Source organism: Cervus canadensis, chromosome 6 (assembly GCF_019320065.1).
Source record: "Cervus canadensis isolate Bull #8, Minnesota chromosome 6, ASM1932006v1, whole genome shotgun sequence".
NCBI classification, from domain to species: Eukaryota; Metazoa; Chordata; class Mammalia; order Artiodactyla; family Cervidae; genus Cervus; species Cervus canadensis.
The window spans coordinates 9,450,719-9,475,794 of NC_057391.1; the positions used below are offsets into that span (position 1 = coordinate 9,450,719).

The 25,076-nt window shown below is 38.4% G+C and overlaps 1 protein-coding gene across 2 annotated transcripts in view; it reads left to right on the forward strand.

The window, feature by feature from the left end:
• JMY (junction mediating and regulatory protein, p53 cofactor) overlaps positions 1-25,076 on the forward strand; it is a 73,147-nt gene that overhangs the window by 34,613 nt on the left and 13,458 nt on the right. Inside the window, exons 3-8 of one of the 2 annotated variants that reach the window (XM_043470748.1) lie at positions 3,182-3,332; positions 6,829-6,998; positions 11,923-12,088; positions 12,557-12,744; positions 16,741-16,827; positions 24,235-24,330. In XM_043470748.1, the coding sequence (XP_043326683.1) occupies positions 3,182-3,332; positions 6,829-6,998; positions 11,923-12,088; positions 12,557-12,744; positions 16,741-16,827; positions 24,235-24,330 (858 nt within the window). The remainder of the gene's footprint in view (positions 1-3,181; positions 3,333-6,828; positions 6,999-11,922; positions 12,089-12,556; positions 12,745-16,740; positions 16,828-24,234; positions 24,331-25,076) is intronic. The other variant, XM_043470749.1, reaches the window with a different exon arrangement.

The following is a 25,076-nucleotide window of genomic DNA, read 5'->3' on the forward strand; positions in this document are numbered from 1 at the left end:
CTTCTGTCATAACGTGCTGAATAAGAATTTAAATTTTGCTGCAGTGATCAATTTAGTAAATCTTTTTTTCATATTTGTGAATCTTTTGCTTTTTAGCTTTTTTAAATTGCAACAAATAAAAGCACAAAACCTTGATGGTTTTATTACAGAAAACAAGTTTTCTAGAATCTTAAAAGCAAACAAGTCTAAATGCCACGTACTGCTGAGAATGCCACAGTGGTTTCCAGTTGCTTGTCATGTGCAGTATAAGCTCCACAGCCTCCTCATGGTGATCATAGCCTACTTGTCTAGTCTTATCTTCCTCTGCCTTCATCTGTTTTACCTAGACTCCAGGTAGGCTGGACTGCTCTTGTCCTTTACCATACATTGAACTTAACTTGCTTCAAGGCTTTGCTCAGCATGCATTTTGGGTGGTTCTCTTTTCCCATATGCTCCCCATGTAACTGTCAGAATCCTACCCCTCCTTCATATCCCTCTGCAGTTTGTGGACTTCATTAAAGTTTGTTTGTCCTGATCTAAACAGCTAAATGTGTTCAAAGATTATGGTATCATAAATTACTTTTCAGAAAAGGTTTTAATCAATTTGTAGTTCCACCAGCAGTATATTATGTGTGTCTTGTCTCACCGTGACCTCACTAACCCTAGTTGGTCTTGTTTTTAATTTTTGCTTAATAAATTTGCTTAGTAATTTTTCTAAATGATTTGTCACCCTACCATCTAAAAACAAACTAAAAACAATCAGAAGGTGTGTGTTCATGTCACGTTGGGGTCAGAGAGACTTTTTTTAGGGGCTTCCCTGGTGGCTCAGATGGTAAAGCGCCTGTCTGCAATGCAGGAGACCCAGATTCGATCCCTGGGTTGGGAAGATCCCCTGGAGAAGGAAATGGCAGTCCACTCCAGTGTTCTTGCCTGGAGAATCCCATGGACAGAGGAGCGTGGTGGGCCACAGTCCATGGGGTTGCAAAGAGTTGGACAGGACTGAGCGATTCCACTTCCTTTTCATCTAAAAACAGCTGTTTTGTGTCCTCTTCCTCCCCTCCTCTCTACCAGCTTATTTCTCACTGGGCTCTTTCTTTTTCTCTCTTTATTTTATATTGGGGTGTAGTTGCTTCACAAAGTTGTGTCAACTCTCAGGTGTGCAGCAGAGGGGTTCCATTGTACACGATACATGTATCTGTTCTTTCTCAGAGAAAGAACACGTATCTGTTTCTCTTCATAACTGGGTTCTTTCTTCACAGGAGAAAGCTTAGGTTCTCCCTCTCAACCTGCTCTATGACCTGCCATTAAAATAAAGCATAGTGCCTACCCTTCATAAGCCTTATTCTCGTCTCCTATTCACTTACACAGATTTCTGTAAAGAGAGTACTTACACATGTCTCTGTATCTCTGTCCTCCTTAAAAACATGTATGGAAGTGGATTTTTATTCACTATTTCAGGAAATATTTTAGAGTACCTAGTTCATGCCAGGCAGTGTGCTAGTGAAGAGCAAGCAAGCAGAGATACTGTGCATTCTTTGCCCTCACGGAACATTCAGAGTGGGAAGCAGGTGATATAAAATAAAAAGTGAGTGTGATAAGAGATAAGAAGGAAAGGTATTTATTACACTGAAGAGCTTATACCAGCTATAACATTGAGTCAGGGAAGATATCCATGAACCAGAACTGAGCTGAGATCTGAAGATATGGTGTGAATTAATAGGCAGAAGGAGTTTGCCAGTACTCCAGAACTGTTGTTGCCAAGTTCATGCTGTTAGGTCCATGAATACTGGTGTTGTATCTACTTGACCTCTAAGCAATGCTTGATAGAGTTGATTTCTCCTCCATTGACTCTTCCTACTTATGTGATTGTGGTTCCTTACATGAAATGATTCACTGTCATTGCTTTAAATGTCTTCTACTGTGTCAAGGGTGTGTGTATGCTTCAGGCTCCTCTGTCCATGGGATTCTCCAGGTGAGAAAACTGGAGTGGGTTGCCATGCCATCCTCCAGGGGATCTTCCCAACCCAGGGATCAAACCCACAGTTCTTATGTCTCCTGCATTGGCAGGTGGGTATTTTACCACTGGCACCACCTAGCAAGCCCAGGTGTCAAGGGTACCCAAGCTTATATCTCTGGACATGACCTGCAGAGTTAAACTTAACATATATAAAATGAAATTCTTGGCGTTCCATGTACATGTTTTTTCTCGGTAGCCCTGGAATCATTTTTTCCCTCTATTTGGAAGCCTGTTTCTTTAAAGAGCAGTATATTGTTGCTTCGAGGCTAAACCAAATCTTTTGACTTCTGTTCCTTTAGTTGTACTGTTTAAAGAGTATGGCCTTCAGTATTTCTATTTTAGAAATCTGCTTACTTGATCAGTTTTGTTTTTTTTTAAAGTGTGCCAGGGAAGGGCTAACATTTTTCACTATAAAGTTTTTCCCCGTCATCCTGATATTGGTGTTACTGACTTAACTGCTTAATCTTTAATCTCTTTCTTGGTATGTGGTAAAACACTACAGAGTATACAGAGGGTCTGTGGCTGTTTTTCCTGAACTGTACCTTTATTCCATATTGACATACCTGTGTAGTGCTTATGTGTACTTTGATATTAATGTTGTTACTTCTGCGACATGCACCTGGCACTGTCTCTGTCTGTTATCTGATTTTCAACTTTTCCTTTGTCCTGTCATTTTAGCTGTGGCTCTTATAAATAATACATAGCCAGCTTTTCCCTGTTACTTACTTATTCCAGAGTCCTTCAGTAGGCAGATAGGCTTATTTTTTATATACTGTCAACCTTATTTATTTATGTCAATGATTAAATAAGCACTTTATTGGCACAAATAATTCTTAACCTAAAAATATAATTATCATAAAGGAGGAAATAAAAATTTTTCAGCACCCCAAAATAATCAGTCAAACATTTTGTTCTATGTTCTTCATTTATATATATATATATATAAGAGAGAAGGATGAAGAATCCAATAGAGGAAGAAAAGGGAAACAGGTTTCTATATTAACTGTTTTCAACATTATTGTTAATTTAATTGTTTTGTAAATTGATAGCATTTCCTCAAGAGCAGAGAAAAGCAATTATTCTTTTAGTACTGAGAGTGCCTGACACACAAACATTCAGTAGATGTTTAAGGAATGAGTAAGAGGAAGAAATGATTTTTTCAGTTTTTCTTTTTTCTCTCTAAAGATTTCTATGGAAAATGACTACCTGGGCCCCCGAAGAATTGAAAGTCTACAGAAAGAGGATGCTGACTGGCAGCGGAAAGCCCACATGGCCGTGCTGTCCATTCAAGATCTTACTGTCAAATACTTTGAAATAACAGCTAAAGCTCAAAAAGGTGAGTTTCCCAGTAAAATTATCCTTGTTAGGTATTTTTAAAGGTGAGTGGAGGGTTTTTTTCCTTAATGAGTGGTTTAAATATTTTGTGTTCACAATAGTTATAGAAAAGTACATAAAGACCATTCAATCCTAGCAGTTAAAGAAGACCACTATTAACAAGTTAAGGTATATCCTTTCAGTCTTTTTCTAGGCATTATGTGTTAACATATACTCACCTTTAAAATAATAAAAAATAATGGGTATCGTGAGCAGATTTCAATTCTGACAATAAATGTTTGAAGTTACAGAGCTCACAGCTTAAAGGCAAAATTCCCAAGAAAACTGCCTTCCCTTTAGACACTACTTGGGGTGTCCATAGGCCATCTGTATTTGTAAACAGTAGGCTACAAATTTAGCGGTTTTGCTACAGCCCTTTTAAGTTTGAAAAATTCACTACAGTGACTCACGGAAATCAGGAAAACATAGTTCCCATTACAATTTATAAAAGATAGAAATCAAGGGTTTCCCTATGACTCAGTGGTAAAGCATCCGCCTGCCAGTGCAGGGGACACGGGTTCTATCCCTGATTTTTGGAGAGCCCGCACACCGCAGAGCAGCTAGCCCCATGTGCCACGACTGCAAGCCTGAGCTCTAGAGCCGGGGAGCTGCAGCCCCTGAGGGCCGCCCGTCCCAGAGCCTGTGCCCCGCAGTCAGGGAAGCCGCCTCCGTGAGTGCAGCTCCAGTGACCTCAACGGGAGAGCAGCCCCCGCTCGTGCACCTGGAGGAAAGCCCGCACAGCGGCGCCGCTCAGCACAGCCAGAAACAAACCGGGAGGCTTCTTTAAGAAACACAGAAATAAGCCAGATGAAGAGATACAGACAAGCTCTGTCTGTCCAGGTACATTTCTTCCAACTCCCTTCCATAGGGGACCACAGAAATCTTTCCACCACTCTCTGAGAAGCAGTTTGAATTATTCATATTCATATAGAGCATTCTGTATTCATAATTTTCTGCATTACCTTCATATTCCTGAGCTGTTGGAAAATTTCCAGTGAAGTGAGCAGCAGGTAGGTGAAAGAATACATTCTGTCAAAAGCTGTTGGTAGACAAAGTATTGACTAGCTCTTATAGTAGGTAGCAACATGAGACTAAATTAGGACAGGAACTGCTCTATATACATAGTCCTTAAGTGGAAAGCGAGAGAAAAGGCTCCAGACTATTTTTGCTTTTACAGAATGTTTGGCTTTATTAAGTTGTGATTATGCTGCTGCTGCTGCTAAGTCGCTTCAGTCGTGTCCAACTCTGTGCAACCCCATAGAGGGCAGCCCACAAGGCTCCGCCGTCCCTGGGATTCTCCAGGCAAGAACACTAGAGTGGGTTGCCGTTTCCTTCTCCAATGCAGGAAAGTGAAAAGTGAAAGTAAAGTCGCTCAGTCATGTCCGACTCTTTGCGACCCCATGGACTGCAGCCTACCAGGCTCCTCCGTCCATGGGATTTTCCAGGCAAGAGTACTGGAGTGGGTTGCCATTGCCTTCTCCTGTGATTATAGATTCAGGTAAAAATGAGGGAAGTTGCAGACTCAGTATTTAAGCAACTAGTTTAACTTTCCTTGATTTAAAGCCACCAAAACTCCTCAGTTTCACATATCTGTGTTGAAGGTGTTGATAATGCCACCATGCCTATTCTATAGGATTGCTAGGCAGATAAATAGAATACATGGGAAAAGTACTTTGAAATTAACGTAGCATTGTGTTAATATGAGTGATTGTGGTTGTGTGTGCATGAGGGAGAGAAGAAACAAAACAGACCATGTATTTGGTTAATATTGCTATGTAAAGTAAGAAAAACACTTGAATATATATTATCCTCTCATTTAATTTCCACAAGTCTTCCAAGGAGGTACTGTATTTCCTTTATGTTTATCATTCAAGGGAATTTAGCCCAAGAACAGTTAAGTTTCTGCCTTAAGTTACATGTTGATGGGTACAAGGGGGAATTTAACTCCAAGCTGTCTCCTAACCTCCTGCTGATGTTTTTTACCCTACAGAACACTGCTATATTGATACTACAGTTGCATAAATATTGTCATACATTTTTTGAAGAGATAGGCAGAGATTTAAAATGGCAGAATCATTTGATATGTAGGCAACATAAGTAGATGTTATTTGTTAAACCCTAAAATTAAGGATCAGATCAATGTTCAAATATGTTAGCATTTAAAGGCCACAGAAAAACAGAAAAACCAAAAGAACTATATTGAGAGATGATTCTGAGTAAGTAGATTGCTCATTTGTCATAAGAACTCAATAGATTTTTAAGACTAAATCAAGAAATAGTAATGTCCTTGAATGCAGGTAATTAGCAAGAGCAGGTTCCAAGTTGGTTGCATTTGGTCACTGGGACTAAGGGTGGAGGGAGGGAGGAGAGCCCGAGAAGTTGTTCTTTTCCACTATCAGCTTCTCTGTACAATTTTAATTTTTAAGTATGTTCTAGTATTATTGTAAAAATATTTTTAAATTTCATGAAATTCTGAGGCAGATGTTACTGAGACACTTTTTGCAAAGAGAGTTATGTAGTTGCAATACAAAAGTATTAATCACTTAACCTCTGAGCATAAGAAACTACGAGAGAATGTATATTGACCTAAAGACTATATTAAATACTTCATAATAAGATTACCTGCCTCTTTTATGATAATTAAAGCATGTTTCTGACCTGTTAAGCAGAAGGGACATAGAATGGTTGGATTCATTGTATAAGGACCCAAGATGAGCCAACACCAAACAGTTAACTGATATCAGTTAAAACTTATTTAACTAGAAGATATTATCTGTTTGATTGCCAAGAAATGTTTCCTGGATGAGGCCTCTGTTGTGGCAAACTGGAAGTTTTTCCTTTTTTGTGTGGTGGCCAGAAGTTGGGTGTCTTCCTTGGGGCTTAACTGAACTCCAACAGTAACCTTAGCAGCATAAACTTCATGATAATGTCTAGACACTTATTTCACTCTATATCATATCATTAAATTACTTTTGGAGAGGGCAAAAAGTACATGAATTTAAATAATTTTTAAATAACCTTTAATAGTTATTTCAATAGTTATTTCTGATTTCAAATAACATACCTCAGAAAAGATATGAACCTTCACAGAATAAAGTTTTATAGAAACTTTGAAATTTAATAATACTGGAAAATGTGAAAAGAATATTTTTAAGTAAGTTTTAAAGTTAACCTGAAAACTAAGTTTCATCTTCAGAAAGTTATTTCTCAGGATGTTTATTTAAAATTCTCATTGGAGACTTAGAATCTAAGATAGTATTGATTTATCTAGTTTATAGGTATTTTATCATGTTATAGGTAATCTGTCATGAACTGGTACAGGTAATTTATCATGAGGGTAGGATTTGTGTGCTTATCTTTGAGTGGGTGATCATTGCAATCTTAAGATTTCCAAATTCTTTAGTATCAAGTTGTTTCATGTCTTAATGTCTCAATGTCCTTTTTAAAATTATCAATAGCTGTGTATGATCGAATGCGAGCAGATCAAAAGAAATTTGGTAAAGCGTCATGGGCAGCAGCCGCTGAACGTATGGAAAAACTTCAGTATGCAGTTTCTAAGGAGACTTTGCAGATGATGAGAGCTAAGGAGATCTGTTTGGAACAGAAGAAACATGCTCTAAAAGAAGAGGTAACAAAAACCATGAGAAAAACATATAAAAAATTATTTTTAATTAAGGTGTGCTATATTTGGTACAAGACTTAAATTTCTCTGACCCTCTGGGCAGCACTATCTTGAGGTGATGATAACTTTCACAATGGGGCCTATGATAGAATTGGAGTTATCATAATTTCACAGCATCCCAGCGTGACTGTAGGCAGCAGTTGTTAACAATTGTTAAAAGAAAAAGGGGCACTCATTTCCTATCTCCCCTTCAACTCTTACCACACCTTGGCAACTATTTTCTCTCTTTAGATTTGCTATTCTGGACATTTTATGTAAATGAAATCATAAGACGTGATTTTTTCATGCTTTTCACCCCACATGATGTAATATTTTCCAGTCCATCCGTGCTGTGGCGTGCTTCATTGCTCAGTCTACTTTTTCAAGTGAGACCCCACCGCATGGTTATACCACACTATGCATTTATCAGTCGATGAGCTTTTGGGTTCTTTCTGTTTTTACAGCTTTATGAATAAAGCTGTTATGAACATTTTTATATAAGGTTTTCCTTTATCTTGGTGTGAAATGCTATTTAACCTATTGAGGAGCTGCCAGACTGTTTTCCAAACAGCTGTACCATTTCCATCCTCACCAGCAGTGTACAAAATGATAGAATTTCTCCACATCTTTCTTTACATGATGACTAATACTGTCTTTTTTGTTTAGCCATCCTGGTGGGTGTAAAGTGGTGTCTTGGGGTTTTGATTTGCGTTTCTCTGATGACATTTATGTCTAGTATCTTTCTGTGTGCTAGGCCACTTATATGTCGTCTTTGGAGAAATTTCAATCCAGATCAGTTGCCCATTTAACTTTTTTTTTTCATGGCTTGTGGATCTACTGGAAAGCTAGGGAGCTTCCTAAGTTCTTTACATATTCCAGCTACAAGTCTTTTATCAAATATATGATTTGTAAGTATTTGCTCCCATTCCATGGCTTGACTTGATTGGCTTCTAATATGTATCTGTGAAAGTTATACATTCTGCTCTAGAGAAGAACAAAATGTCATCACTGCTTTTATTAATATAGCTTTATGTAAAACACATTGCTTTATGAATGTGCATATGTATGTCTAACTCTTGTTTTAAAAAGACTGTATGAGGTAATCCATAATATATTATGGCTCTGATCTAGAAAGATCTTTTGTTAATGGATTTATTTTTCCCTCTTCTTATTTGCTACTATTGTTAAAGGAGAAGTTAGAACTTGTTCTGAACTTTTTCACACTATTCAGAATCTCTTACAGATTTTAGCTCCATCTCTTCTTCATCTGAGGCATTGCCACTCTAACGTTTTCTAGTTAGCTTTCTCCTTTATGTTTCTAGATATTTCTTAAGTTCTAGAACTTTAAAACTTGAAATACTAGCATTTTATTGCCTCTGAAATAGAGTGCTACTCTTCATCACAGTGACTAGCTTTATTCTAACCAGAATGAATAGTACTAACAACATAGGGTGTCTAAAAGAGCTGCAGAGAGTTAGGTTTATAACTGTTTGCTATTGCAAGAACATTTCTTACTGGAATTGGTCTCTTGTGGTAGAGGAAGGGCGAGGCTGAAATGGGCCAGGGAGTTTGGCATTTATCAGTGGGGTCATTTTCCCTGGGGTCATCCCAGAACGATAATAGTCTGTTTTGAATGTTCTGGATTATGTTTGAGTTCTTCAAAGGATTTGGTAAAACTGCCCGTCATTCTTGCCAGGTTTATGCGTGTTGAGTGATATAATGTATGCATTTTGATTTTTATATACATCTGTGATGATGACTGCACCAGTTTTATTAGTGTTAATTTAATACAACCACATGACAAGACAGAGACCAGATGTGATTTATTAAGCCCATCCCAAACAAATCCCTTGCTTTATGATACAGTCTTACCCTGTGGTTTAAATTATGAAAGTGAAAGTCGCTCAGTCATGTCCTACTCTTTGCGACCCCATGGACTTAATACAGTCCATGGAATTCAGGCCAGAATACTGGAGTGGGTAGACTGTAGCTTCTCCAGGGGATCTTCCCAACCCAGGGATCAAACCCCAGTCTCCCGCATTGCAGGCAGATTGTTTACCAGCCCAAGAATACTGGAATGGGTAGCGTATCCCTTCTCCAGTAGATCTTCTCAACCCAGGAATCGAACCAGGGTCTCCTACATTGCAGACTGATTCTTTACCAACTGAGCTATCAGGGAAGCCCTGATAAATGATGAGATGTTTTTAAAAATGTTGATATGTTGCATCTCCTTAGGTTATTTTAAAAACAAAGACTTCTTCCAAATATGACAGTGGTACGTTACATGATACAACGCTGAACTTTGAATAGCTTTTATTTTTATTTTTTTTTTATGCTTTTATTTTTTTTTTATTTATTTATTTATTTTTATTAGTTGGAGGCTAATTACTTCACAACATTTCAGTGGGTTTTGTCATACATTGATATGAGTCAGCCATAGATTTACACGTATTCTCCATCCCGATCCCCCCTCCCACCTCCCTCTCCACCCGATTCCTCTGGGTCTTCCCAGTGCACCAGGCCCGAGCACTTGTCTCATGCATCCCACCTGGGCTGGTGATCTGTTTCACCATAGATAGTATACATGCTGTTCTTTTGAAATATCCCACCCTCACATTCTCCCACAGAGTTCAAAAGTCTGTTCTGTATTTCTGTGTCTCTTTTTCTGTTTTGCATATAGGGTTATCGTTACCATCTTTCTAAATTCCATATATATGTGTTAGTATGCTGTAATATTCTTTATCTTTCTGGCTTACTTCACTCTGTATAAGGGGCTCCAGTTTCATCCATCTCATTAGGACTGGTTCAAGTGAATTCTTTTTAACAGCTGAGTAATATTCCATGGTGTATATGTACCACAGCTTCCTTATCCATTCATCTGCTGATGGGCATCTAGGTTACTTCCATGTCCTGGCTATTATAAACAGTGCTGCAATGAACATTGGGGTGCACGTGTCTCTTTCAGATCTGGTTTCCTCAGTGTGTATGCCCAGAAGTGGGATTGCTGGGTCATATGGCAGTTCTATTTCCAGTTTTTTAAGAAATCTCCACACTGTTTTCCATAGCGGCTATACTAGTTTGCATTCCCACCAACAGTGTAAGAGGGTTCCCTTTTCTCCACACCCTCTCCAGCATTTATTGCTTGTAGACTTTTGGATAGCAGCCATCCTGACTGGCGTGTAATGGTACCTCATTGTGGTTTTGATTTGCATTTCTCTAATAATGAGTGATGTTGAGCATCTTTTCATGTGTTTGTTAGCCATCTGTATGTCTTCTTTGGAGAAATGTCTGTTTAGTTCTTTGGCCCATTTTTTGATTGGGTCATTTATTTTTCTGGAATTGAGCTTCAGGAGTTGTTTGTATATTTTTGAGATTAATCCTTTGTCTGTTTCTTCATTTGCTATTATTTTCTCCCAGTCTGAGGGCTGTCTTTTCACCTTGCTTATAGTTTCCTTTGTAGTGCAAAAGCTTTTAAGTTTCATTAGGTCCCATTTGTTTATTTTTGCTTTTATTTCCAATATTCTGGGAGGTGGGTCATAGAGGATCTTGCTGTGATTTATGTCAGAGAGTGTTTTGCCTATGTTCTCCTCTAGGAGTTTTATAGTTTCTCGTCTTACATTTAGATCTTTAATCCATTTTGAGTTTATTTTTGTGTATGGTGTTAGAAAGTGTTCTAGTTTCATTCTTTTACAAGTGGTTGACCAGTTTTCCCAGCACCACTTGTTAAAGAGGTTGTCTTTTTTCCATTGTATATCCTTGCCTCCTTTGTCAAAGATAAGGTGTCCATAGGTTCATGGATTTATCTCTGGGCTTTCTATTCTGTTCCATTGATCTATATTTCTGTCTTTGTGCCAGTACCATACTGTCTTGATGACTGTGGCTTTGTAGTAGAGTCTGAAGTCAGGCAGGTTGATTCCTCCAGTTCCATTCTTCTTTCTCAAGATTACTTTGGCTATTCGAGGTTTTTTGTATTTCCATACAAATTGTGAAATTCTTTGGTCTAGTTCTGTGAAAAATACCGTTGGTAGCTTGATAGGGATTGCATTGAATCTATAGATTGCTTTGGGTAGAATAGCCATTTTGACAATATTGATTCTTCCAATCCAGGAACACAGTATGTTTCTCCATCTGTTTGTGTCCTCTTTGATTTCTTTCATCAGTGTTTTATAGTTTTCTATGTATAGGTCTTTTGTTTCTTTAGGTAGATATACTCCTAAGTATTTTATTCTTTTTGTTGCAATGGTGAATGGTATTCTTTCCTTAAGTTCTCTTTCTGTTTTTTCATTGTTAGTATATAGGAATGCAAGGGATTTCTGTGTGTTAATTTTATATCCTGCAACTTTACTATATTCATTGATTAGCTCTAGTAATTTTCTGGTAGAGTCTTTAGGGTTTTCTATGTAGAGGATCATGTCATCTGCAAACAGTGAGAGTTTCACTTCTTCTTTTCCTATCTGGATTCCTTTTCGAATAGCTTTTAAATTAACATTGAAATATTAAATATCACCCAGGGAAGCAAAATCCTAAATTAATCCTAAAATTAAAATTTTAACTACACTTTAGGATAAGTACTATTCTTTTTAATTTATCTCCCTTTTAACTGAGTCTTGATTATAATCTTTCTCACCTCTTTTTAGGTCACAGACTCTTCTGTTTGTAAATTTGAAAGCTAGAAACACTCAGAGGAAAAAATACATGTACACACAGCTTTGTACACAAATTTAGTAGGTTCTTAAATCATCTGTACCTGAGCCTTTGACCCCAGATTGTCTGCTAGTGTTCAGTTGCTTCATGGATTCACCCTGTCTGATCAGTTACAATACATTTCCAAACTAACTTGATTTCTTGTTCTCTCCAACTAGATATGTCCTTATTTTTATTTTCAATGCAGATGCAGAGTCTACAGGGTGGTACAGAAGCCATAGCTCGATTGGATCAGTTAGAAGCTGATTATTATGATCTGCAACTTCAGTTGTATGAAGTGCAGTTTGAAATCTTGAAGTGTGAAGAGTTACTGTTGACAGCACAGCTGGAAAGCATCAAAAGACTTATATCAGGTATGATGTGTGTCTAACAACACAGGTCCACAAAATACTTTTGAATGAATGATGGAATTTCCCCATGTAGTTGTTTGCTTGGATAGGAAAAATGTACATGGATACTACTTTATTTCTTCCGTTGAGGCTAAAAAAACTTAAAGTCGAACAAGTGATTTAGTAGATGTAGCAGTTCAACTATGATCTTACCTTTGTAAAGTACTTTCTAACTTGCTTTGTTGCTTCAGCCAGAATCTGTACTCTCAAATTTTTAATTTGGGAGACAAAGTTCATAGCTTTTTACATTGAACACTTAACTCTGTTACAGATACTGGCACACACATCCTCCCTCTGAGGTGTATTTCCTAATAATCACAATTTTACAGAGAAATTCAAGAGGTAATGGCTTTGCTTGAGGTTACAGAATTAGTGAGTGGAGAAGTCTGTCCGGCTCCATAGCCCATGCCCCTTGTTTCTGTTTTGTAACAGAAAAGAGAGATGAAGTGGTATACTATGACACTTATGAAAGCATGGAGGCCATGCTGGAGAAGGAAGAGATGGCAGCGTCTGTGCATTTTCAGAGAGAAGAACTACAGAAACTTCAGCAGAAAGCACGCCAGCTGGAGGCAAGACGTGGACGGGTTTCGGCCAAGAAAGCATACCTCAGAAATAAAAAGGTATAATTGCTTGACTGTAACCTTAATTTACATCTTGCTTTTATTCATTACTTAATCCTTGACCCATATCTAATAATTCTAACCTGATTTGTCACTAATGCTTGCATACCTTTTAAAACTAAGTAAGAATAATGTCTTCTCAATACTTGAGCCATTATATTGACATATGGTTGTCAGAGAATTACCCTCTTAAACACGTTAGAACAGTCAGTGGTGATGTGCTATTTGCCTCAGCCACCCAGAGGTGATTCTGCTTGGGCATGACTACAGGACTCTATGTGATGCTCTATAATCAAGTTGACTGGTTCTAACCTCACTCTTCAAGGAAATTTTTATTTATGTATACAAGAAATTCAAAAAGGCAAAATAGTTGTCTGAGGAGGCCTTACAAATAGCTGAGAAAAGAATAGCAAGGAGAGATAAGAAAGCCTTCCTCTGTGCTCAATGCAAAGAAATAGAGGAAAACAACAGAATGGGAAAGACTGGAGACTAGAGATCTCTTCACCAAAATTAGAGATACAAGGGAACATTTCATGCAAAGATGGGCACAATAAAGGACAGAAATGGTATGGACCTAACAGAAGCAGAAGACATTAAAAAGAGGTGGCAGGAGTACACAGAAGAATTGTACAAAAAAAGATCTTCATGACCCAGATAATCACGATGGTGTGATCACTCACCTAGAGCCAGACATCCTGGAACGCGAAGTCAAGTGGGCCTTAGGAAGCATCAATACGAACAAAGCTAGTGGAGGTGATGGAATTCCAGTTGAGCTATTTCAAATCCTGAAAGATGATGCTGTGAAAGTGCTGCACTCAAGATGCCAGCAAATTTGGAAAACTCAGCAGTGGTCACAGGACGGGAAAAGGTCAGTTTTCATTCTAATTCCAAAGAAAGGCAATGCCAAAGAATGTTCAGACTACTGCACAATTACACTCATCTCACACGCTAGCAAAGTAATACTCAAAATTCTCCAAGCCAGGCTTCAACAGTATGTGAACCATGAACTTCTAGATGTTCAAGCTGGATTTAGAAAAAGCAGAGGAACCAGAGATCAAATTGCCAACACCTGTTGGATCATCATAAAAGCAAGAGAGTTCCAGAAAAACATCTGCTTTATTGACTATGCCAATGCCTTTGACTGTGTGGATCACAACAAACTTTGGAAAATTCTTCATGAGATGGGAATACCGGACCACCTTACCTGCCTCCTGAGAAACCTGTATGCAGGTCAAGAAGCAACAGTTAGAACTGGACATGGAACAACAGATTGGTTCCAAATTGAGAAAGGAGTACATCAAGGCTGTATATTGTCACCCTGCTTATTTAACTTATATGCAGAGTACATCATGCAAAATGCTAGGCTGGATGAAGCACAAGCTGGAATCAAGATTGCCAGGAGAATATCAATAACCACAGATATGCAGATGACACCACCCTTATGGCAGAAAGCAAAGAACTAAAGAGCCTTTTGATGCTAGTGAAAGAGGAGAGTGAAAAAGTTGGGTTAAAACTCAACATTCAGAAAACTACATTCAGAAAACTAATATCATGGCATCTGGTCCCATCACTTCATGGCAAATAAATGGGGAAATAATGGAAACAATGAGAGACTTTATTTTGTGGGGCTCCAAAATCACTGCAGATGGTGACTGCAGCCATGAAGTTAAAACATGCTTGCTCTTTGGAAGAAAAGCTATGACCAACTTAGACAGCATGTGAAAAAGCAGAGCTATTACTTTGCCAACAAAAGTCCGTCTAGTCAAAGCTATGGTTTTTCCAATAGTCATGTATGGATGTGAGTGTTCGACTATAAAGAAAGCTGAGCACCAAAGGATTGATGCTTTTGAACTGTGCTGTTGGAGAAGATTCTTGAGAGTCCCTTGGACTGCAGGGAGATCCAATCAGTCCATCCTAAAGGAAATCAGTCCTGAATATTCATTGGAAGGACTGATGCCGAAGCTGAAACTCCAATACTTTGGCCATCTGGTGCAAAGAACTGACTCTTTGGAGAAGACCCTGATGCTGGGAAAGATTGAAGGCAGGAGGAGAAGGGGACGACAGAGGATGAGATGCTTGGATGGCATCACCGATTCAATGGACATGAGTTTAAGTAAGCTCCAGGAGTTGGTGATGGACAGGGAAGCATAGCATACTGCAGTCCATGGGGTCTCAAAGAATCGGACACAACTGAGTGACTGAACTGAACTGATAAAAGTGTGTACCGATTTAATTTATAGTTTTCACTCTTCATTCTTACATTAAACTAAATCTGAAGTAGGGAAACTTAGCCGTATAGATTCTGCACATTTAAACTTTGTCTCTGATCTCCTGTGAGCGATTACACAGGGCTCTGCAAATGGTCTTGTCCCCTGCCATCCCCTTTCCCTGCCCCCAGACCCCCAAGTTCAACAGCTGATGTGACGGAACTGCAGGGGAAAGGAGGAGTGACAAGGCTGGCAAGAGAGGAATTAGAAACACTGTTGTAAAAGGAAAGATGACCCATGCATACTGTTTGACAGATAAGATGACTCTCTCTGTAACAACACTCTGCATCCCTTGTTGTCTGCATTTCAGCATTCCCAGGGTCACAGGCTCCCTGGTTAATCTGGCATCCATGATAGAATTCCACACCCAGGGGTGGTTCTTTGGCTACAAGTAAATCATACCCTGCCTGTCCTCTTGAAAGAACAAAGATGATCTCTGACTGTCCCATGAGGACTTGAGGTCTATCCTTTGTGATTAAACTTTTCAGGAAGAATAAATAGAAACAACATTGTTCTTTTATATCTTAATTCTTCCAGTAGCCAAAAAGCATTCTCATACTTGAACATTCCTTTATCCTATTTACTGTGACTATTTCACTGCAAAAATGTTAGTGATACTTACTATGAGATGTTGCTTTGGATCCTGCTGGAGTTACTGGGCAAACGATGGCATATGCAACATTTCACCTTTCTAAAGTAAAAATAAATAATTTTGAAACACACCTGAGCTCGGTTCTAGATAAGGAATTATAGACTTGTATCCTCATTTTTATAACCAAGGGGACTAAGTCTGCCCAAGGGAAAGTGGCTAGAATGGGTCAGAGATAGGATTCCATCCAAGGTCTGTGTGACTTGGAAACCTGTGCCTTTGTATCACTACGTCATGCCACTTTCCCCTGTGGGATTGCTTTGGAGAGGCTCATTTCATGGTCAGTACTTTTTAGGTAATAGAGTCAACCCAGTGTGGGTGAAGATAGGAAAGTGATAAAAACAGTTGCTTTAAAATACAGCTTCCTGGCTTGAAAGGCTACTCATATACGACTTTATGAGGTTAGAAGAGTGATCTTTTGGTATAATTTGAAATTAATGTTAACCCTTGTATCTCTATAGGACCCAGAGAAAATGAGGACAGCCTGGTACTACTGGAAAGTTGCCAGATGATAGGATCGTGCATTATTTTGTAAAGAGCACATACCTCTTATTTAATATATTTTCATGTGATTAGAATTAGCATATCTGTATTATACTTTCTTGTCCTTAAGGTCTCTTTTTAGCTTTGAAATCTACCTATGACCAGAAAATTCAGATTTCATGATAGTGTTTAAACCAATCCTGGCAAAATCATGTTCTTTAATTCACCAGAGAGCACTTAAGAAACAGAGTTTAAGAGTTATATATCCATTTTTGTTCAGACTGTTTTAAAGAGTATAATAATACTTAGAGTCTTCTGGCCTAAATCTTCAGATTTGAAAGAGGCTTTTAAGATTTCTGTGTACCCTTCCACTCTACCATGGCGATTCCTCCTCTTCCAAAAAAGGGAGAAACCAGGAATTCTGTAGTTTAATAAACGAGTTTTTTAAGTTACTAATTCATGCTGGTTTATGCTGCTTCAGTATTCCAGGTGAGAAACCAGAGGTGGCTTACTTGATATTTTATTGTGTAGGTATATGTTAAGATTAAAATTTAATTTACTCACTTGTATTAAAAAACACATTTCATGTATTTTTAGGAAATTTGTATTGCAAAACACAATGAAAAATTCCAACAACGCCTTCGGAGTGAAGATGAGTATAGAACCCACCACACAGTACAACTAGTAAGTTTGCATTCTGGAAAACTTAGAATAAAACTTTGAATTTTGCATATCTCAAAGTGAATAAAATCTACAGAGATTAAGAAAATGTTATAGCTAGATGTGAGCATTAGTGGGAAAATTGGTTCCAGGATACTTGCCCTGCCCGCATCCCTCAATCCCCAAAATCTCTGGATGTGCTCCAGTCCTTTACATAAGCTAGCATAGTACTTAACGTATAACCTGCACACATCCTCCTATATTCTTCATCTCTAGATTACTTATAATACCTTATACAGTGTAAATGTGATGTAACTAGTTGCCAGTGGGCAAATTCTTTGAATTCTGCTTTTTGGAACCTTCTGTGTTTTGTTTTGTTTTTTTAGCCTCCCTGCATATTTTCAATCCAAGGATGTTTGAATCCAAGGATGTGGAACCCACAGATTCAGAGGGCCAATTATGTATATACTTCATTATAGCACAGTTTCCCCTACCAGTAAAATTCCACACAAAAATGTTAAATTTGTTACAGTCTGAATCAACATTGACATCATTACCACCCAGAGTCCATAGTTTATATCCTTAGTGCTTATCCATATATTTTGTGAACTATATGACTTGAATCCACCATTACAGTATTGAATAATGTATTCACTGAATGTGTTCACTGCCCTAAAAATTGCCTGTGCTCCACCTCTTCATACCCTTCTCTCCACAAACTCCTGGCAACCACTGATCTTTTTGTTTTGCCTTTCCCCAGAACATTTAATTGGAACCACACACTTAAGTAGCTTTTTCATATTTGCTTATTTAACTTGTAATTTGCACTTAAGGTTCCTCTGTGTTATTTGCATGGCATGGTAGCTTATTTCTTAGCACTGAATAATATTCCACAGTGTATTTGTTCATTCACCTAGTGAAGACATCTTCCTTCCAAGTTTTGACAATTAGGAGTAAAGCTGATAATGTGGAAATGGTTTTGTGTGTACATTAGATTTTCAGCTCTTTTGGGTAAATTGCAAAGTGTATGATGGGATCTTAGGGGAAGAGTATGCTTAGCTTGTAGTAAACTGCCAAACGGCCTTCCAGAGTTCCTGCACCATTTTACATTCTCACCAGCAGTGAGTGGAGTTCCTTTCACTCCACATCCGCACCAGCATTTAATGTTGTCAGTGTTCTGGATTGTAGCCATTCCATTAAGTGTGTAGTGCTATCTCATAGCTGGTTTTAGTTTGCAGTTCCCTAATTGTATAATGTTGGGCATGTTCTCACACGGTTTATCTGCCATCTGTACCTCTTCTTTAGTAAGTGTTACTTTTTCATTTTTAATTAGGTTATTTGTTTTCTTCAGGATAATAGCCCCTTTCAGATATATCTATTGAAAATACTTTCTCCCAATCTGTGACTTGCCTGAACAGTATCTCCCAAAACAGTTTTTAATTTCATTGAAATCCAGCTTACCAAATCTTTGATGTACCATCGATGTTGTATCTAAAAAGTCACCACCCAAACCCAAGGCCATAAATTTTCTCCTATGTTATATTCCACAAGCTTTATAATTTCCCATTTTACATTTAATTCTGTGATCCACTTTTAGTTAATATTTGTGGAGTGTGTAAGGCTAAATTTGTCTTGCCCGTCCCCATTTTCTTCTTTTTTAAATGTGGATGGCTAGTTGCTCTAGCACCATTTGCTGAAAAGACTGCAATTTTTCCATGGAATTTTCTTTGCTCCTTTAAGGATATATTGATTATATTTGTTTGAGCTCTCTATTCAGTTCCATTGAACTAGTTTCTTTTGCCTCTCCAAAAAAACTTTAAAATAAGAGCTGAGATTTTGATTAAGATAGCACTGAATGTATAGCTCAAGATGGGAGTAGTTAAAATCTTAACAGTAGTGAGTCTTCCTATTTAGTTTTTCTTTGATTTCTTTTATAACAGTTAAAAAACTACATATAGTTATTTATGGGCTTAAATTGGAGAAAGGAAAACCACTAGACTATTCAGGTATGACCTAAATCAAATCCCTTACGATTATACAGTGGAAGTGACAAATAGATTCAAGGGATTAGATCTAATAGACTCAGTGCCTGAAGAACTATGGATGGAGGTTCGTGTCATTGTACAGGAGGCAGTGATTAAGACCATCTCCAAGAAAAAGAAATGCAAAAAGGCAAAATGGTTGTCTGACAAGGCCTTACAAATAGCTGAGAAAAGAAGAGAAGCAAAAGGCAAAGAAGAAAAGGAAAGATATACCCATTTGAATGCAGAGTTCCAAAGAATAGCAAGGAGAGATAAGAAAGCCTTCCTCAGTGATCAGTGCAAAGAAATAGCAGAAAACAATAGAATGGGAAAGACTAGAGATCTCTTCAAGAAAATTAGAGATATCAAGAGAACATTTCATGCAAAGATGGGCACAATAAAGGACAGAAATGGTATGGACCTAACAAAAGCAGAAGATATTAAGAAGAGGTGGTAAGAATACACAGAAGAACTATACAAAAAAGATCTTAATGACCCAGAGAACCACGGTGGTATGATCACTCACCTAGAGCCAGACATCCTAGAGTCCGAAGTCAAGTGGGCCTTAGGAAGCATCACTACAAACAGAGCTAGTGGAGGTGATGGAATTCCAGTTGAGCTATTTCAAATCCTCAAAAGATGATGCTGTGAAAGTGCTGCACTCAATATGCCAGCAAATTTGGAAAACTCAGCAGTGGCCACAGAACTGGAAAAGATAGGTCAGTTTTCATTCTAATTCCAAAGAAAGGCAATGCCAAAGAATGTTCAAACTACTGCACAATTACATTCATCTCACAGGCTAGCAAAGTAATGCTCAAAATTCTCCAAGCCAGGTTTCAACAGTATGTCAACTGTGAACTTCCACATGTTCAAGCTGGATTTAGAGGAGGCAGAGGAACCAGAGATCAAATTGCCAACATCCGTTGGATCATCCAAAAAGCAAGAGAGTTCCAGAAAAACATCTACTTCTGCTTTATTGACTATGCCAAAGCCTCTGACTGTGTGGATCACAACAAACTGTGGAAAATTCTTCAAGAGATGGGAATACCAGACCACCTTACCTGCCTCCAGGGAAACCTGTATGCAGGTCAAGAAGCACCAGTTAGAATCGAACATGGAACAACGGACTGGTTCAAAATTAGACAAGGAGTATATCAAGGCTGTATATTATCACCCTGCTTATTTAACTTGTATGCAGAGTACATCATGCGAAATGCCGGGCTGGATGAAGCATAAGCTGGATGCAAGATTGCCGGGAGAAATATCAATAACCTCAGATACGCAGATGACACCACCCTTATGTCAGAAAGTGAAGAGGAACTGAAGAGCCTCTTAAGGAAGGTGAAGGAGGAGAGTGAAAAAGCTGGCTTAAAACTCAGCATTCAGAAAACTAAGATCATGGCATCCGGTCCCATCACTTCATGGCAAAAGGATGGGGAAACAATGGAAACAGTGACATTTTATTTTCTTGGGCTCCGAAATCATTGCAGGTGGTGACTGTAGCCATGAAATTGAAAGATTCTTGCTCCTTGGACAAAAAGCTATGACCACCCTAGACAGCATATTAAAAAGTAGAGACATTACTTTGGTGACAAAGATCCATATAGCCAAAGCTATGGTTTTTCCAGTAGTCATGTATGGATGTGAGAGCTGGACCATAAAGAAGACTGAACACTGAAGAATTGATGCTTTCCGACTGAGGTGTTGGAGAGTCCCTTGGACTATAAGGAGAACAAACCATTCAATTCTAAAGGAAATCAGTCCTGAACGTTCATTGGAAGGATTCATGCTGACGCTCCAGTACTTTGGCCACCTGATGCAAAGAACTGACTCACTGGAAAAAAACCTGCTTCTGGGAAAGATTGAAGGCAGGAGAAGGGGACAACAGAGGATAAGATGGTTGGTTGGCATCACCAATTGATGTACATGAGTTTGAGCAAGCTCCAGGAGTTGGTGATGGACAGGGAAGCCTGGCGTGTTGCAGTCCATGGGGTCACAAGGAGTTGGACACAACTGAGTGACTGAACTGAACTGAGCTGATAGTTATATATAAATATCCATCAGTTCATACCTAAACATATCCGAAAGTTTTCTTTCCATATAGATCTTGTACATATTTTATTAGATTTATACCTAAATTTGTCTTCTTTTTTGGGGTGTGCCAAGAATTGATGCTTTTGAACTGTGGTGTTGAAGAAGACTCTTGAGAGTCTCTTAGACTGCAAGGAGATCCAGCCAGTCCATCCTAAAGGAAATCAGTCCTCTGAATATTCATTGGAAGGACTAATGCTAAAGCTGAGACTCCAATACTTTGGCCACCTGATGCAAAGAACTGACTCATTGGAAAAGACCCTAATGCAAAAGATTGAAGGGGGAAGGAGAGGGGGACGACAGAGGATGAGATGGTTGGATGACATCACCGATGAGATGGACATGAGTGTGAGTAGGCTCCAGGAGTTGGTGATGGACAGGGAAGCCTGGCGTGCTGCAGTCCATGGGGTCTCAAAGAGTCTGACACAACTGAGTGACTGAACTGAACTGAATGTAAATAGTGCTGTAGGTATAATATAAAAGGTTTTTTATTCCAGCATTTCATTATTGTTTTATTAGAAAGAAGTTGGCTAATTGGCTTTTATACTAGGTTAGCCTAATTTGTGGTCAACCCAATATGTCAACCCTATACCCTGCAATTTTCCCATTATTTCTAGTCATATTTTTTTGGTTCTTCTTTCAGATTTTATATATATACCGTCATGTCATATGCAAATAAAGGCAGTTTAGTTCCTTTGAATGCAATTTGTATACCTTTTATTTATTTTTCTTATTGCATTCACTAGGATTTCCAGTGTGGTGTTGAAAGGAGTGATGAGAAATTTGTCTTTTCCTGATCTGTTAACAAGAAAGCTTCTAATTTGTTGTGATTGAGTGATGTTAGCTGCTGCTGTAGGGGTTTGATGTTTTCCCTCAAGATCATTATGGCACACAGCTAAAACTCTTGAATTTAAACACATAAAAAGTAACCAAACTACCGGTAAGCTGTAAAATAATCTTAAATTAACAGAAAGTTTCTTGTATTTTTATTTTTCATTACTGTTTTCATGGGTCAAGAGAGCTGCTTTGTAAGGAAGGTCAGACTATGGGCCAGCTTAAGAATTCGGTGAATAAGAATGCCTCCTGTCATCACTGTTGGCAGCTGCACTGTCTGCTTGTTATTAGACTCCACACTTAGGATTTGTTTCTTCTTACGTGAAGATTGTGGATTCTGATAAAACGCCAATACTTTTGTGAATGGAATAGCTAATTAGCTTCTTAGAATGAATGAGTGTCAAATCCTTTCTCAAAGAATTTTATGTGGCAAAGATGAGTAAAAACAAGGAAGTTGATATTGGGGAAATGTCAAAGATAAATGTTATCTTTCTCATGTTAGTAATTTTGCCTACTACTGACTTTGGGTGGAATACCTCATTGTAGGAGAACGAATCCACCTTTGTTTAACGTGCAAAGCTAGAGGGAAATGAAAGTTGGCTTAGATCAAATCTAATTTTAAACCACCTTTATCAATCTACAGATGCATACACACACACACACAAGTGTATATAGCTCATAAGTTTTAACTCTCATGAGATGAACATATGCATGCAACCAGCACCCAGGTTGACAAAGTGTTGACAGAAACTCAGAGCTCCTTGTGTCACCATCTAATAAGTATCCTCTACCCACCCCCAAAAGGGTCGACTGAGTGATTAATACACACCACTCCCCACCCAAAGGGTAGGTTATCTTCATTAAATGACTTGCCAGTAGCTAGCAAGGGGTGGAAATAGGGGGTGATATTCAACCCAGGCCTGTTGGTTTCACTTGCAGTAATACTGTGCTCTGTGAAAAGTCCATATAAACCCATTAGTTCATACCTGAACATGTCTGAAACTTTCCATCTGGGGTCTTTTAGATAATAGTAAGATCTGACTCTGGATATATCTACTAACAGACCAGCAATATGATTGACCAGTTTTATTTCTGAATTTCAACTATTTCTGAAACTCCAACTATTTGTTTATGTTTAGAGATGCAGATTCACAGTTTGAAATGCTGAGTATCTTTTAGATAATTTTTTTCTCAAGTACTAAGCCCTGTATTCGTTAGATTGCACCCTCTAAGTACAGAAAACTCTATTCATCTCTGAGACAAGACCTTGGAAGACCCTTTGTCCCCAAGCATTCTGTGGCCTGTATCCCAGTGTGGGAAGGGACATGCCCATTCCCATTCCAGGTGGTCACCACATGTGCATGTGAGAGTTTTTCATTCCTTCCTTCTGCTGGCTCAGCTGTGTAAATGGAACTGAATACAGAGAGGGTTGAGGAGTTGGAATAAGTTCTTGCCTCACTGTGTTCTTGAGCCATTCTGGGGTTTCCTCTCTAAAGGAGAGAATCTGCATGCGATCTTTATTTCTTTTAACGAACTCAAGTCATATCTTTTCAAATTTTCCTATCTGGAAACCTTAAGCATTATATATGGCAATCTGGACTGCCTGACTTAACCTACCAACAAATGGCTTTTGCAAACTCCCCCAGTGAGAGCCCTCTAAAGGGAAAGGGTCTTCTTGACCTGCCACAAGAAGAGATGGAAGAAGGTTCATCTTTACTCACCCTTGCCCCACCCTGATCATGAGTCCAGAGGCTGATTACTATACAAAGGATCGAAGCCACCTACCCAAGAGAGAAAAGCGGTCTCTGCTGTGTGTGATAGTGCATCCCTCTGGGGAAGTGGTTGCCATAGTGGCACTCTTCAGTGCATCCCGTCCACGAGAACCACGGATCTGTCACCTGACCTTCAGTAGTGAGGCAGTACCTCCTGCCAAGAGTCCCACTTTCTTTCCTCTAGGAAGAGGAATTCATGTTTAACTTGACCAACATTAGGTGGGTGATAGTGTATTCCCAGTTTGGGATTAGGGAATGGGAAGGAAAAAAAAATGAGATACTAAGACACAGATTTGTAGCAGGAGGTACAGGTTCAGTAATAGTAGACATTATCTGCAGAACACCAGGCTTAACCTATATATAATATCTAAATTACTAAGTGGTTATTTTTTATTTTTAAGATCAACTATTAATATTTGAGTTAGCAGAATAGAGCAGCTAAAGCTAGAACCACAAATATGAAATATTTTTCAGTTCAGAGAAAATATTATTTTACTTCGCAGAGTAAACATCTTTTAATTGGTACTACATGCAGAAAGTGAAACCATTTCTATTAAAGCTAACAGTGTTTCATGCCACAAAACATTGCTTAACATATCATTCTTTGGAGTAATACAGCATATATATTGAGAGAACTCTCCTTTTTTTCTATTAATGATAAAATACAGTGGGACACATCATAATGGAATTACTGTTAATTTTTTTTTAACCAGAAAAGAGATAAATTACATGATGAAGAAGAAAGAAAAAGCGCCTGGGTTAGCCAAGAAAGGCAGAAAACACTGGATAGACTTCGAAATTTTAAACAGGTAGTAAAAGTGTGGTTAATTTATTATTATTCATTGCTTTTTAAACCGAGCTACATACATACTCCTACTGTAACATCTCTTTGATGAGAAAAATTTGATTTTCCTTTTGTTACTTAGAAAACAATTACAATCATGGCAGTCTTGGCTTACCATTTCTGTGGTATAAGAGGAATAGTCAGGGCCTTTGGGAAGTCTGGATTCCTCTCAGTTTAATAAAAGTTAGCTAGTAACTAACCATCCATTTCAAGCATCAACTTGTTATTAATTCTGTGCACATCAGCCTGTGGTAATAATCTGACCAGTGGGAGAATTAGAAGATGATCAGTATACATGAGAAATGCCTTAGCAGGTCTCTTGCCAAGCTAATCCATGACTCCAGACACTGACACTAGAGCAGCTAAGCATTTCCTAGGAATGTGCTTAAACTCGGTAGTTTGAGTTCTTAGCAGCTACTCAAGAGCCTTGCTTCTCCTCTTTATTCTGAAGGATCTCCTTGCAGGAGAAGGAGGCTTTTGAGCAAGTGAAAGAGTAAGGTGGGAATGGGCTCCTTAACAGAGGAATGAGCCTTGTATTAAGAAAATGTTGTTTACCAAATGCATTATGGGTATGTTGTACCCTAGTAAAAAGATTGCAGCTCTATTAGTACTTCTAACAAATTTTATCATTTTCTTTTTTTTTTCAGTAGGTTGATTCTCTTGTCATTTTTCTTTAATTTATTTTTGTATTGAAGGATAATTGCTTTACAG